Below are 16542 nucleotides of genomic sequence, written 5' to 3'. Positions count from 1 at the left end.
TCCAAAATGATGACATGCTTGATACTGGAGTAGTGCTCTGGTGAAGAAAAGACACAAGTACCTGGATAGAGTTTTTGATCGTTTAAGTAGATCATCATAGAAACCGTCCAAGTTTCTGATGATATTCCCATGCAGAAAAATGCCAACACGGTGTATAAAATGTTTTTATTTTTTTTATTTATTTAAAGACACTCTTCACACTTCCATCTTATCAATGCATTTCAAAAGCTCAATGGAAATCAGTCATTGCTGTGTCCCTAAATGCACAAAATTTTAAAGCATCTGGAGTAGCATTAGCAAACGTCTGTAGCCAGAATTTCATAGAATCTGACCACTCAAACACCACTTGTTACACCGCTAATTAGCTACATGGTTAGCATCCACTGTAATCGTTCAACACCTTTTGACAAGCACCAATTAAATCTTAAGTGTAGCGGTGCTGCCGAGAGTTGCTTCCCGGACTAGCCAGCTAATGCTTCCCAGGTAGAATTCCTGTTTCCTGAAAAGGTTCCTGTGGTAAAACGCTTCCATTTTTAGCATCAGCCTGATTTTGTATACCAGTCTGATTTATGACCATGATGCAAACAGTAATAAAGAAATCGTACAATAACTTTTTAACTTGCTTCAGGCTTTCCTGAATTACCCTAGCAGGTTATATGTGATGAGAATGGGAATTCGACATGCTTGCTGATAAGAACTTCTAACTTTAACAGAACTTCAAATCCTGACACCACCGTTGATCTAAGGCTGATTTTAAAGGGGATAACAAGTTGCAGTAAAACCACTTAATATGATAATTGCACCGCTTTTGGCAGTAGATCAGAAACATCAGTCAACATATTTCATCCTCTGTGTCCCTGGAGTATAAAACTGCAATCTAAATGTGTTGGAGAAAGAAAACACTATCATCAAGACCCATAAAGCAGAACAAACAACTGCAGTTTGACCTCCTGGGTATTTTTAGAGCAACCAATCAACCTCTAATCTGGAGCTGGAAAACAGATGGCAGCTCGATCAACACAACATGTTCCTGCTTAGGTGCAGGCTTAGCATATAATTTTAGCTGTGTGTGTGAGCACGGGCAGCATGTGTACGAGATCAGTCACGGATGCAGGGACTGACTCTGGTTTAAATGCAAACCTTGATATGAACAATAAACCTGGGATTCATTAAACGTGTATGCAGAAGATCTGCACAGATGTAAGCGAGGAAGCTTGGTAAATACCAAATGTTTATAGCCACCGTGCATATGCATTTTCTTTTGCTCATTTAAATAAAGACGCCCACAATTAACCATATATGGCTTATAGGCCTTGCCTCAAAAGGATATTGTTATCGCCATGGAGAATCATGCCAACAAAATAAGCTGCCAACCCCCCCAGCAGAGGTCAATAAAGTGATGCTATTAAGCTGTGCTTTTCTATCTGCCTGTCTCTCTATCTATCGCTCGCTCGCTCTCTATTTAAATGGAAATGTGTAAGTATTTTTGTATTGTTTTAGTACAAACCCACCACCACCTCCACATTTGACTGTTAAAGCTGCTCTTAGAAAATGGATGAGAGAGAAATAGTTAAATATGATAAACATCTGGAGAGAGAGAAAAGAAATGCATGTGACGTTCACATCAACAAAGGGAATGTACAGCATGATTTTACAGTAAAGATAAGGGTGGAAAAATTCTCTAACGGTAAAGTGAGGGATCAGGAGTGGCCCTGTAGACATAGAACTTTTAGTGAATGTGGATAGTTCAAAGGCAGTCACTTTGACTGACCTGTTTGTGTTTCTGCCCGTCACACTGCAGAAGTCCACAAGCATGCGTTGGGGTTTATAATCCATCGTAAGTGAATGTTTACATGTTCTACTTACTTGCATCTCCAGGACACTCGAGACTTGAAGTGGAAATAGAATATGTATGAGCACATTAGCAGTGATGTGAGAAGAAAACCGTTTTCTTCAGTCACCCTTATTCAGGATAAAGTGGCAGTTTGGAGACAGAGGATTTACAAAATGTCCTCTTTAATCCAAAAGGAGTCGATCCACCAAGACGTGATGTCTGACGGATTATAGCTATAAGGTTATCATTGTGTGAACACTTGCGTCAAACCAATTACGTCGGATTAAAGAAGCAAACACCAAACGTCCCTTATGGATAACACAACTCGCGTTATACTCTTGAATCTAGATGTACTGTCTAACATTTTTTTTTCTGAGTATATTAAATACTCCTGTCTTACTAAATAATAAGTATTTTAAATTCTTAACTTGATTTGGCTGATATATTTATGCTATAGAGCTGAACCCTCAGGAGAGTTTTAAAAATAAATTAAAGCGAGTGTTTACTGTAAAATGTTACACTGATCCGTCATAATAAAGCCACTGACGGGTGAAGTGACCATCTCGCTAGAATGGTACCCGTCAAGGGGTGGGATATATTAGGCAGCAGGTGAACAATCTGTTCTCAAAGTTGATGTTTTTGGAAGCGGGGAAATTGGGCACGTGTACGTTGTCATATCTGTGCTTTTTGTTTATTTGCTACGAAGCAAAAAAGCCAGGTGAACATCCTCAAAGTGTGGTGATCCCATAATATTTCCCAGGAGAAATAGAATTGAATCGAAGATCTCAACGTTAGAAGTTCAGCAGTGGGGTTTAATGTGTACAAACCACAAATTGGGTTGCCGTTTATTCAAGTAACATGATGATAAAGAACAAGAGCATAAACCACCAGAAGGCCACAAGATTGTTGTGTTGGTTAACTGCGAGTTCCCAGGCACTTTTATCAGAGTTTTCCTCCGTCCCGTCCTGCAGAAAGAAATCCACCAAGCTCATGCACTAGCTTATTAGCGTTCATCACCTGGGCATGTATTCCTGTGGCAGGCCACTCAGATTTCTGTCCCTGAGAGCACGGTCCACCTCCCGCATGTAGCCGTCTATACGAGTCCTCATGCCTTCCGTGAAGGGGTCGAAGGTGAGACGTCGAGATCCTGTGCGTTTGAAGTGACCATCTCGGTTCCTCTCGGCACACAAGAGCCGTTTTTCAGGAACCGTGACGTTCAGGAAGGCCGTCATGAGCCGGAGCTGGTGGACGAGATCTGTGAGGAGCTGCTCGTAGTGCACCACCAGCACACGTCTGGAGAACTGGAGCCAGGCCAGAGCATGTGACGCCCACCATGAGGAATAAGTCTCCACAAACTCGGGCCATTCTGAGGACGACAGCACGTGATTTAGAAACAAAAAAAATCTTGATGGAAAATCTGACTTGGTATCGACCTGCACGTGTTACTGTATCATAAAATATAAGAGCTGACCATGTCTCAATATGAAAAGGTCTCCTAAGTGCACCAGTTTGCCATGAAAATGACCTTTAGGTTATAGGGTTTTGGATACCGGCCCAGTTCCAAATTCATTTTGTTGCTGTTGGGAACTTTAGTCCAAAATTGTCCATGTTTACAAAGTTCAGGAGTTTAGCATTTCACCAATATACTACTGGTTGTAATTATTAGATGAATCGCTACAAATAGTTTAATCCTTTAATTTAACGACGTCCACCATCAGTATTTGACCGCTTATAGAATAGCACTTGATCCGGCACACCCTGCCAACACATGAAGAAAAATTCGAATGCGTGTGTGGGATTTTTGTCGTGCTTTTTATTTCGCAATTTTGAGTTGCCGAATTAATAGAACAATGCCGACATTTAGTTAACAGCCGTACGCATGGTCAGCTTGTCCTTCAAAATGTGGGCACGTTGTCTTCCTAAGTACAGTATGGTCATCGACGTGATTTTTACATTAAAATTCTTTTACTTTCATCTAAATCCTCACATTGATGACTGTACTGTCATGGCCTCCTAAGAGCCCTGTAGATTTGAGTACGTCCACACACACACACACACACACACACACAACTCATCTGTGCATGCTTATAGAATAAGACAGTTTAATCAAAGTAGCCCATGACGGCGATTAACATAATAGGCTGTGATGACCGTCATGCTAAACGCTAAATGCCAACCCTGAAATCTGCCTCAGTCCATGATTACCGTTACTCTTCCAGTGTGCGTCTGTTGCGTAGCCCAGGTGCCCAGCATTCTTGCGATTGAACTCCGCGACAAGGCAGTGGTACGGGTTCCGAATTAACAGGATGGCTGACTCGAACTTCTTGATCTCCTTCTGCCCGCTCTCATGCGTCTTTACACAGATAGTTCTCCCACTTCGCCAGTAATCCTTCTCTCCCTTAAAGCCTAACAAGGTAGAAAATATTTTCAGAAGAGGCTTTCAGAAACTTTGGCAACATTAACGGGACAAGAATTAAGTATACAAGTAGCTGTTTCTGAATGACGAACCGACAGGGTTCGGAGGCGGAGAAGGATGCAAGTGCAGATTAACCAACGCAAGAAGCTATGAACACGAGGCAAAAAACGCTAAGGTGCGGAATAAACATGACACGAAGACCAGAACAGAAACGACGGCAAGGAGAGAAACGCAAGACCACTCGCGCCGCGCGATACTGTGGCTAGATCTACAGCGTGCTCGTTAACAAGGATCTGGTTCGGCTTCAGGTGGTCATGTGACAATGATGGTGTGGTGCAGTGGCTGCTGGGAACCGTAGTCCGAGTAGCTTCCGGGATATCCGTGATGCATCGTCAATCAAGTGTTTCAGTCAAGTTTTAGAGGGCGTGTCTGACTGCGTCCTATACCCACAATAGTGTTTAAAAAAAAATAAAATAAAATAAAAAAAGGTAATTGAAATAAAATAAATGTAGAAATTTTTTGGTAATTTCCAATTAATTTGCAAAATTTGTATCGAAAATTCCTTAAATTACTGAATCATTTTTATTTAATCTCATGACATTAATAGGGTCTCACCTTTGTTGTACAAAGAGCCATCAAAGTAGTAGCTGCCCGTGTAGTAACCCGTAGCGAGTTCAATGAGGTGCCGCAGCCAAGTGTTACCTGCTCCAGGAAAACTGGACAACGCCGTGATGGAGGACGAGCTCTCGGGCAGAAACATCCTCTCCCTACACCGGGACTCTGGCAACACAGGGAATATGAACTTGCACTGGATATGAATCTGTGCCGGGGTTGCCATGTATTTATCTCTTTATGAGAACCGAATATCATCCAGATGAAAGAAATACATGACGATAATTAACTAAATTAGGTCAGTATCTCAAAATGATGTATCTGCATGCGTCACCTAGCACAGGTGTGCTGTACACCTGTAAGTAGTCTGCGTCGTCGGTGTAGTTTGTAGCTTTGCTCCGCCCACACAGCTGCACGTCTACGTTCTGCTGCATTAGGAGAAAAGTAGAGGTGTGGCCACAGAGACAGTCCCGCCCCCTCAATACAGCCAGAGGCAGCTCCTGAGCGGGCCAGAATGTCACATCCTAAAGTCATACCGTCATGGATTCAGATTGTAAAAGCAAAGTACAGACTAACGACTCTCTCTCTATTATCTGTTGCACATTAAAGCTCCATTATGCCTTCTCTGGCCAAAAAAGAAAAAAAACTGGAAAAGAGGCTCTTGAATCACAAAGGGCTATTGATTGATGATGGCCTCTTTTGAAGTAAGTACAAAGGAGGCGAACTAAAAGGCTGAAGTGAGCAAGTTCAGGGGGATGTGGGCTCCAACCTGATCAGTGCATGTCTCCACACACAGCTGTGAGGTCATGTTCTGCTGGCCAGCATGGAGAAGGATAGTAGCACTGATGTTCTTTGGGGTGTGAAAGCAGCCATGATAGTGGACATTTCTGTCTGAGAGGGCGAGAGAATTGGAGAAACCATTAATAGTGCAAATTTGATTGTTGTTGTTGCGTGTGTGTTTCTTGCACATTTGTACACTCGTACGCATTTTAGTGCATACCCTTAAAGACAACATAAAATAGATTTAAGACGTATTTGGTGCGTCAGGTTTCACACATGACGAGAAAATGCTTTTTATTTTAAGAAGAAAATATGTTCAATAATAACCTGTATGCACAGACTTTAATCGTATAACTCTCGTCTGATGATGCTCCCATGCGGAAAAAATTTAATCCGCACCGAACACTCGCACAGAAATGTGTCTAAAGATTAGTCAATTGGAATAACTGAGATATTTGCAGTGCACCATCCAGAGGTACACTTGACGTTCATAAGAACACTGTGCTTTTCTTTAATTTTTTGAAAGCCCCTTTGAAAGGCCTCAAATAAGGCTACATTGGCTGTGAGTTTAGCAAGCCATATTAATTGTTCAGTCACCTGTTAAATCTTGTTGGCACAGTGGTGCTGCTGAGAGTTAACACGCACTACTTGATCTGAAACAACGCAATTAAATGTTTGTGTCTTCTGGATTTTGTCCAGAAGGCATTTGCACTTAATGGCATTTCTATATTTCTTCTATATTAATATCTTTTTCATATCTCTTTTGGTTAGTACTCGAATGATGTTGCTCAGAAGCTAGGAGAGTAAAGCAATTAAATGTGGACAGAGGTGTAATGCAACAAAGCGTGTAAACGTGCGAGAGACGGCTACAGAGAGGAAAACGGTGGACATATTGTGGGATATATTCCTGTGAAATAAATCTGCATCTTCGCACATATACACATACATTCGATTTCCTAGGAAGTCATGAAAGCACCAGCAGGCATGTTTGATATTCTAGAGACGTTTGGCTGCTACATCAAATCAGAAAACCTCCAGTGTGTGTGTGTGTGTGTGTGGCAAGTGTATCGGTGTGTGTTCGAGTCTGCATATGTTTTTCAGAGTGCAGAGAATACATCTGTCATCTCCAGAATTATTGGCACCCATCAAGAGAGTGGATAAAAATAGTTGTATAAAATTCATTCAAAATTTTTACTTAACCAGTTGAGGAAATGACTTTTCTCTAACGAAAGTAGTTCCCACAATAACTTATAGTATAACTTGTAGTATAATTTACACCACGGAAAAATATTACGCAAACAAATCGTAATATATTCTCTATATTTTATGGGGAGTAGTTCTGGAAAGTCGCCTTTATACTGTATAAGTGATTATTCAGCCGGGCACACTCACATCTCCTGTGGCCGGGAAGCCCCTCCTCCACTTTGTAGACTGACAGTCTGGCCACGCCTCCACACAGCGAGTCCCTTTCAGCCCTGCAGTTCAGGTTGCAGTCCTCGTTACGGGCCTGAGGGGCGCTGATCCGGTTCCCACAGTGACACTCCGTACCATATTCCAGCCCAGCAAACCGGTAGCCACTGCGAGAAGGAAAAGTCGGATCAGGCTATTGGATACGCAACGTAACCTTTATCCACAAGTAAATGACCTCACTGACCACCCGCCTCGACGCCGTGCGTTCGGAGATGCTTTTCCGCTCACCGTGCTTGTAAAGAGTGGTCATTTGAGTTACAGTAGCCTTCCTGTCGGCTCAAACCACCATGTGGCTGATCTCTTCGGACTTCTCTCATCAACGTGGCGTTTCCGGCGGCAGAACTTCCACTCGCTGGATGTTTTTTTGTTTTCCGCACCATTCCGAGTAACCTCTAGAGACTCTTGACCGTTGTGTCAGCAGACGTGGACGTACCGTACTCGGTATACTGCTCAGTATAGCCTATTTTACAATCGTGTGTAGAAACGCAAGTGATGTGGACAGTGGGTTGGTCGTAGGCCGTATTCTCCCGAGTACTCTGCGACCAAATTCTGCAGGTTGTAATTCTGTCATTTCGGTTACGGCAGCTGGGCGCAAGAGTAGACGTTCATTATAAAGCAACATCTCCAACAGCCTGGGTTTGAAAGGTATTCTCGTGGGAGCTTTCATCGTACTCTGTAGCACTGTCGAGTGGGCTGCACACTAGCACGTCTCAACGCCATTAGTCTTCCCTACACTGCTTACTGTTGCTTTCTAACAAATTAACATGAAGGGTTTCGAGCAATTAATTATTATTATTTTTATTTTTTTTTAAACCCTGACCTTTCCACTCACACAGATGTACATTTGAAACACTGTGTATTACATTAACCGCACTTCCTCGGTTCATTAAAACTGTAGTTAAAATCAACATTATCTATGCTCTTTTTGTTAATTATCGCGTTTCGGATGAACCCGTCATTGTCTCAAGTGGCCAGTCAATTAGACTTACGACTGTAACAACTACATAATAACCATAACATCCATGATGGTAATTGATAGCGATCGCAGTCATGTCATTTAAACACAGTGGGCATACATCTCAGACTCCACTTTGATAACCATGTCCCTCTCTAATGGATCACTGAGAATATATATTCTACTGTTTTAAAAAGGGAGGAAAAAAAAAAAAGCCTACAGCTTGCTTCATCTACAACCATCTGAACCAGAGAAAGTTTTAACTCTGCTCTGTGAGACAATGAGCTTTTATGTTTAAACGGTATTAATTATGCATCATCCGCATGACGGTTCTTTTCTTTTTGTGGCTCTGAGTGGGAGCGTTGATGCAGACGGTGTAATTAGGCGGCGTAAGTATGCCCAAGACTAATACGTTGCATTTCTGAGAAGAGTATTAACCTTTTGCCGCAATTTTGCCCGCGAGTCGGCCTGCATGTTCTTAAGTGTGCTTTGGGCTATCGAAGCCTTCGAGTGTGCCGAACGGGTTTTATCCAGCAAATAAAAGATCCACACAAACGCTGGTACAGCTCCAACACCCAGTTTCTGTATTCTGCCACCTGTGCCGGCTGACCAACACTGCCTGCTTTCTTCCTCCGTCCCCCCCCGTCCCCCCCCCCAAAAGAAGCCTACGTTTCCGTAAATCATCATCACCACTGTGCTTATAATACTGTGTAGGTTGGTAATGATTCCTTGTGATCCTGATGAAGCTCTAGAAGTAACTGAAGTATAAATAATTCATATTTTAGAACAAATCACTGCAGCAGATGAATTCTATAACCGACTGCGCTATTATGTAGGTCCTGTAATGACAGACCTGAGATTAAAGAAAATTACTACGTTCTGTGTACGGCATCAATCAGCTTGTGCTTGGCTCGTACCAAATAATAATTTAAAAAAAATAAATAAATAAAAAAAAGTGATTTTCTGTCCATTTGCATCTTTGTTTTAAATTTTTGCCGTCACCACTGTTACATCTGTAGCTGTTTCCCGGGAATTAGGTTCCCGTCTATATACCGTCCTCCTATTGGATGAGTGTCGTAGCAGTGCTGGCACTCTCTTAGTTCAGGTTTGAGTAAAAGATTCGTTTTATTTTATCTAACTTGGTCACGATGAGCACGTCACTTTACGCATTCTATGACTGACGATGTACACGTATGAGCAAAGGACGGTCCTACGATGTCCCTGCCAAAACTCGTACACTGCGAAGCCAGCTTTAATGGTGTCTCACTTTATAACAAGGAATAGTTTCACATATCATTGATTTTTTTTACTTGAAGCACTCGATGATGACCCTTGTAATGCTTTTATAACGATTTAAATATTAGTTGCTTTTAATTATGCATAGAACATTTTATTAGTCATAAAGGCTGTGCGGTAAACCGCATGCTTATAACCCGTGCTTATAATTCATTGTAAATTGCCCATGATTCTGAGTATGATTTTAATTATTAAGAGAATGTTACCAAGCACGGATTTGTCGCGTATTTCGTTCCGGCGCTTACCTTTCAGAGCAGGTGTCTTGACATAAGGAGCTGGTCATTTTTCGGAAGTCGTACAGCACTGTTCCTCCAAGCGCGTGTTGTTTGTCGTCATTTACGAAGCACCCGATGTAGGTTCCTTAAGAGAATAACGTGAAATGAGTTTAAAAATCCTTCAAAATGGGACGTTTTAACACAATTCGGGTCGTACCTTTATGTCTGGTGTTCCTGTTTGACCGATTGTGTTCTGCCGAGTCTGTTCTCCGGCCCTTAATCCAGTGTCGCCTCAGATGCCTGATCTTCACGTTCCGAGATACGAGGCGCTCTCGAGCCGCTCTACTTCCTGACCGATCCGGATTATTCTCCACGTCCTGATTTATTGCGGATCCAGGTCTCCTGTGGTGCCAGCTAACGCTGGGTGCCTCCAGGGCTCTAGGGGGCAGTGGTACGGAGGCTAACGATAAGGGCGGATAGGTTCCTTTTTGAAACAAGGCCACGTTGGAACGCTGGAGCAGCAGCACACTTCCTGCCATGATGTAAGCCACGCCCAAGAAAAGAAACAGCAATTGGGCCTGTCTTAAAAAGCGCTGCAGTCTATAGAAGGTTTTAGCCATGCTTTCAACTCCGTGATCTCCACCAAAAAAACGAAAAGAAAAAAAAAACCCCACACACCGACGGTTTCGGTTCTCAAGTTGTTCTCCTCTTCATCAAACACTTTATAGTTCTTGTTGAAGGGCCTGGTAGAAGTCTTCAGCTAACTGGGTTTTCAGAAAACACACAATGTCTTTGAAAACACTCGATGAACCTGGAGAAGAAGGGGAAAAAATCTCAATCTTTTCATCAGAGAATCTTTCAGGTGTGTGGTGTGTGGGGGTTTTTTTTTTTTTGGTTGTTTTTTGGACATCAAAGGAATTCCAAACCTTTCGATTAAACCAAAAAGAGTGTACTTCTTCAAAGCCTTATTTTTACACACACACACACACACACACACACACACACACACACACACACACATATATCACAGATAGGACTTGGGGTATGATTGGATGGGTTCCTAACAATTGATTTTTCAAAATGCCAATTAAAATGCAATTTCATATATTAGAGTCTGCCTGTCCATTCATTTAATTTTTTTTAAAAACCCGATTAGTTCCTTACTCAGGTGTTTCTCATCCCCCTTTTTTTTTTTTTTAATCCGGCTGCAAGTCTCCAAAAATTCCCCAAGTCCTTCCCTCTAGACTCGGCTCCAGTCGCACAACAAAACCCCGTCACTCTGCACAGAGAGGCGACTGCTGTGGTCTTTGTGATGTACAAGGATGTGTAAAGAGACTTTTTTTTTTTTTTTTTTCTTAGTGTAATCATTTTTTCCTTTATTCAGACTTCGTCCTGCTTCTTTAAAATAATTATTTAGTAATCATATTTTAGAAATTTAATAAGAATAATACAAAACCACTATTTTCTTGAGGGTACCACCCTACACTCTCAGGGAAAAAAAAAAAAAGGGTACTAAACTGTGCATTTCTTTGTCACTAGGATGGTACCCTTATCTTTTGTAGGTTTTTATTGTGTGTCTTTCTCCTGAAAAATTGTATAGTGTACCTCCCTAACACACACACGTGGGTTTGCTGAACAACTCCTGTAGCAAAAGTTTGAGGACGCAATTGTATAGAATATCTTTGTATGCTGTAGTGTTAAGAAGCGAGCTCCATGAAAACATGCTGTGTGAAGGTTGGAGTGGAAGAACTCGAGTGTCCTGCACAGAGCCCTGACCTCAACCCCACTCAAGACCTTTGGGATCAACTAGAACGACGACCGCACCCCAGACCTCCTCGCCCGACATCACTAATGCACCTGTAGCTGAACGAACACACATCCCCACACTCGCGCTCCAAAAACTAGTGGAAAGCCTTCTCGGAAGAGTGGAGCAAATTTATAACAGCAAAAGAAGAATAAATGTGGAATGGGATGTTCCAAAAAGCGCATGGGTCTGATGGTCAGGTAAAGCTTTAATGGTACACTACATGCACGTTTCCAGGTGTATGCTTCAGCGTACCATCCAAGCGACCAGGAATGGTACGGTCAAGTACCCCGTTTTTATTTATTTATTTATTTATTTATTTATTTATTTATTTATTTTTAATGAGTGTAAAGACATTTACGTTTACATTAAAACATCAGTTTATTGCCTAGGTCTAGTTCTCGCATATTGACTGAATAAATCTTTAATGTAATAATGAAGTTCATTTCCATCTTTTCCTGATCCTCTTCAGCACTTAATGCTTCATTATAATGCCGCTCGATTAGCACTCAAACCTAAACTTAAACGGACTAACCTTGGATTATTATTATTATTACAAGCATCCAGACTGTATTGTTCAGCTGATTTAATGCTCATTTCATTCCAAAAGTGAGCGGGAGTGATTTTATCATTTATTTATTTATTTATTTATTTATTTATTTATTTTCCCTAGCTGATTCATCTGAGCCGCCAGCGACAAAGTCCTGCTAATGCCTGCGTATACCAGCCACAAACGGTTCCTTGTTACCATAGTGAAACAGAGGCTGACGGAATAGTGACACGAGTGGGCTAGAGAGAGCGTTTCGCTCATTAAATAAGTTATTACACAATAACAGGGTGAGAAGTCTCGATGAATCCAGCCTTATAGTTTGGTGCTCGGATTTTTCTCCACTTTCCTCTAAACCGAGGTTCGGCGACGCTTTTAAATCTCTATGCAGTGATAATTAAGTGATTCTCTCTACCTCTGACTGCTTTTTTTTTTTTTTTTCTTCTTCTTCTTTTTTCTTCTTCTCCCTGTTTACTGCCGTGAAACTGATATCTCACTTTAGGTGACACCAGAGCTGAAGCGTTTTTATAGGTTCAGTGAAAAACATTGATCACCTGCTTTTAAAAAAATACAAAAAATAAAAAAGCACATGCACAGGAAAAGCACAGAATTTTATAATCCTCGTCTAACACACACGAGACCAACCCGTCAGCTCAAAAACATGCCTTTCATGAGGTTCAATAAGCATTTTAGAAGAGAGAAATTACTCGACTGTGAAGTGCAGGGAGACTAACGCCACTGTACTGACTCTGTAAAACAAAAGTCATGACCAGATTTAATGACATGGACTCTCACTTGTACATGTTAGAAGATTTTGCATGATGTAATTAATATGGATTTTTTATTTTTTATTTTTTTTATAAAAAGGACACCTTGAAATATTTGCTACATCACACTTTCATGCTTTATTTATTGAATAAATTTTTTGCTGTATGGGTTTAACCATTTTGCATTATCTTCCAGAAACAGTGTTCCTTTAAAGCAATGACGTAGAGGAACCATTTTTGGCATCGTCAACAATCCCCTTCAATCCTCTGAAGCTTTTCGTCCGTGATTCTTTATAACTATGCTTACAGAACCATTTCAGGCACCTTTTACTTTTAAGAGTATAGTTACGGCATAATAAAGTTTAAATCTAGAACCTTAAAAGTCTGTGGATTGTCTCTCTGGGGGAACCTTTTAAAATGCCCCCCCCCCCCACCCCCCACCCCCAAATCATCGATCAAGAATCTGCTCTCTCTATGTCCCTGCTTTCTGAGAGCCTGCCCTGCTCTGATTGGTCAGATGGCCCAGTCTGTTGTGATTGGCCTACGTCTTACAGCGCGTGTCAGAAATTAAACGCCCATTAACATATCTGAATTCCAGCTTCCTCAGCACTTGTATACACAGTGATCATGAACAGTAACGAGGTTGTCGGTTTTATGGTACACAGCTACAGGGTTTGAGGGCGGGGTCAGCCAGTCAAGACCATAGGCGAGCATTCTGCAAACCTACGTAGGTTCGAGCGGGAAGTAAGGCTTGAGTTACCGACGACTCGTTTCAGGACGTTCAGAACGGGTTCTTTCTTTTGGGAGACGATAACTCCACTGGTCGTGCACGTTGATCTTCGAAACTTCGTACACTTTTGACAATCACAAACAGCTATTTTACACACTACGTGAGAGGTAATATCCGAAGAAGCATTAGAGGGGCACTGATCTGATTGATTGTAAACCTCTACAATAGCCTATTTTCCCTTTTGGAAAGGATTCTAATTAGGATGCTAAGAACATTTTAAAAGTTCTTTGAATAGTTGTTAAAGAACCTTTTTTTATAAGAGTGTGTAGTTTCTGAACAACAAGCCTCAAGGACTGGAAATGTACAGAACTATAATACTGTGTCTGTTAAAGGTGGCATGGTGGTACAGTAGGTAGTGTTACTGCCTCACTGCTCCAGAGTCTCTGGTTTGATCCTCAGCTCAGGTTACTGTCTATGTCAGGGGTGGGTAATCGTATCTGGAAAGGGGCCGGTGTGGGTGCAGGTTTTCATTCCAACCACGCAGCAGCCACACCTGAATCTATTGAAAGCCGAGATCAACTGATTAAACAGGTGGAATCAGGTGCGCCTCCTGCTCGGTTGGAATGAAAACCTGCACCCACACCGGCCCTTTGCAGATAAGATCACTGAGGCCTGGTCCATGTGGATTGTCACAAGTTCTCCCCGTGTCCGTGTGGGTTTCCTCCGGGTTCTCCGGTGTCCTTCCAACTCTCAAAAACATCCCCGTGCATGGACCGTGATACGTCTGGATAAATGCGCCCGTGAATGATGCCTTGCAGTTTACCCGTCTCGTCTCCAGCGTTCCCCGGATAGACCCTGGTATCCACCACAACCCAGACCAGGACCCAGTGCTTGCTGAAGATGGATCAGCGAGCTTCGTTAATAAATGACATCAACGTTTTTGTTTGTGTTTTTATTAAACTGCATAATTTATCGATTTGTACAACTCGCAGTGTCTAGGAACCTGCACAGCAAACGTTAAAACACGGTATTTAGCGATGACAGAGTTCAACTCTAGGTAGGTGGGTGGGAATTGAACGCCTTCAGACTTATTCTGAAATAAATCATTGAAAACAAACACAAATAAATAAAACCCAAAACAAACATTTTGACTTTGCTTAAGTTGAGGAAGTTGACGTGCAACCCGAGTTCAGCACCTGTTCTGAACAGCGACAAAACACACACACACACACACACACACTCTCTCTCTCACTAGTGTTAATGCACACTAAGACGCTTTATTTCACTGATCCGTTTCTGGATCAGCAAAATTAGATTCATGCTTTCAAACACACTCTGCACCAAACACTAAGCGCGAGCAACAGTTTAAGAGGAAGCTCTTTTTCTTCTTTAGTCTTACACGCACGCACGCACGCGCGCGCACGCAAAGCGATGACATTTTCCTCTTTCCCCCGCAGTTCGATGCTATTGATTAGTGAATAGAGATGAAACTGCGCGTTTACCTGCCCGATGCGCTGCACCTTGTCACTATGCGCGTGCCATCTTTACCGGCAGAGCGCCTGTCTCTCAGCAGCGGGGCGCGTGGCACCTGTGGATCTCCGTTAAACGCTCAGTACACACGACGCGTTTAAATACGAGTTTGTTTTTTTTCCCTTCTTCTTTCCTTTCAATGGCGTTAACTTCGGTGAGCGCGCGCCTCTCTCTCTCTCTCTCTGAACGAGGGAGTCCTCGCGCCTCCAGGCGTTTCAGCTGCGTCACTCGCCGTTCATTTTCAGCCAATCAGCATTTAATATGCAAATTCTGCCACGACCACAAGCTCCTCCCCCGCACATTTTTTAAACAGAGGATTTACATAATCGAAAGCTCTGTATCTATTGAAACAACCCTTCTGAAGAAAAATTAAAAAAAAACAACAACTCTAACGGAAACCCTCATGGAGTTTGTGATGGTTTTAATTGTTATAATGGGAATTGTATTGGTTTTAGTGGAAACTAATGGTATCTCTGGGATGCCTTCTGTTTAAAAAAACTAAATAATTTTTTCATTAAGTACATATAAGTCCTAACAATAACTAACAATAGTTTTTTTATACAGCGTTGTGCAAATAATGGTCAGGAGGTGGCGATTGATGGTCTGGAGGTGTGGATTTATGATCAGGAGGTGTGGATTTATGATCAGGTGTCGATTGATGTTCAGGAGGTGTTCGTTGATGGTCTGGAGGTGTCGAATGATGGTCTGGAGGTGTTGATATCGAATGATGGTCTGGAGGTGTCGAATGATGGTCTGGAGGTGTTGATATCGAATGATGGTCTGGAGGTGTCGATTGATGGTCTTTAGGTATTGATTGTTGGTTGCCATTTCTCAGGAAAAACTGACGAGAGGTGTTTTTTTTTTGTTTTTTTTTGTTAAAAAAAAAAATTAAAAGAGAGGCTGGGGAAGAACGACCGTTTATAGCAGACAGCAGTCCGTTTAGCAGTTATCACATAAGTGATAACAGTTATCACATAAGTGATAACAGGAGCTAACCTGTTTCACAAACATTCCACAAAATGATCAAATGTACGATGTACTTTTTTTTTTTTTAAATAATTGTTGGCAGTTTGCCGTGTTACACAAGGAGTAAGGACCCTTCTGGACATGCTGTTATAGGACACTAACAGTAACTTTGCTTCGTTATACCACCCTATCCTTCAATATTTTCCTTTAGCAGCACACTCCTGCATGTGATGATATTGAGTAAGACCCTTAACTGTGAATTCCTGAGCTTTGTGATCAGACTGGATTCTTCCTCATTGAGTTATTTTGCACAAAACCATCTTCCTAGTGTATTAATGTAAATTACATCCTATAACAGGGTCATGTAGTATTTTTTTTTTTTTTTTTTTTTTTTTTTTTTTAATGAACACAAATATTCAAAGCAATTATTAGCCATAACTAGAGCTTTTTTTTTTTCTTTTTACAGCCATAATAAAATATCTCGGCCTGGTTTATTATTGTTGCACTCAGAGTGTTATTCTGTCATTAACCTATTTTCAATGCCCTAGATAAAACATTATGCACAGCTTGCTTCTGTATATTTTCCCCCTGCTTCATTTGTCTCATTTTAGAAAATGAAA

General features: G+C 41.7%; 1 protein-coding gene across 1 annotated transcript; it reads right to left on the bottom strand.

Moving 5' to 3' along the window:
- On the bottom strand, nt 1-15134 carry wscd1b (WSC domain containing 1b). The gene is made up of 9 exons (XM_017488351.3): nt 14929-15134; nt 9796-10389; nt 9609-9723; nt 7035-7219; nt 5632-5753; nt 5197-5362; nt 4866-5030; nt 4040-4240; nt 1-3200 (listed from the first exon to the last, which is right to left on the bottom strand). Exons 2-9 carry the CDS (start codon nt 10196-10198, stop codon nt 2848-2850), a joined length of 1710 nt encoding a protein of 569 aa, XP_017343840.1. The 5' UTR covers nt 10199-10389; nt 14929-15134; the 3' UTR covers nt 1-2847.
- Between the last annotated feature and the right edge of the window lie 1408 nt (nt 15135-16542).

The sequence above is a fragment of the Ictalurus punctatus genome, chromosome 16 (genome assembly GCF_001660625.3).
Source record: "Ictalurus punctatus breed USDA103 chromosome 16, Coco_2.0, whole genome shotgun sequence".
NCBI classification, from domain to species: Eukaryota; Metazoa; Chordata; class Actinopteri; order Siluriformes; family Ictaluridae; genus Ictalurus; species Ictalurus punctatus.
This window is presented reverse-complemented; position numbering and strand designations above follow the sequence as displayed.

Bases quoted from the DNA above. Each gene is read 5' to 3' on its own strand.
- wscd1b (XM_017488351.3), bottom strand. From the start codon at position 10,198: ATGGCTAAAACCTTCTATAGACTGCAGCGCTTTTTAAGACAGGCCCAA. The intron at 5,363-5,631 runs GTTGGAGCCCAC...TGGCCCGCTCAG, and splicing joins TGGAGACATGCACTGATCAG to GAGCTGCCTCTGGCTGTATT. The intron at 5,031-5,196 runs GTGACGCATGCA...CTGTGTTGCCAG, and splicing joins GTACAGCACACCTGTGCTAG to AGTCCCGGTGTAGGGAGAGG.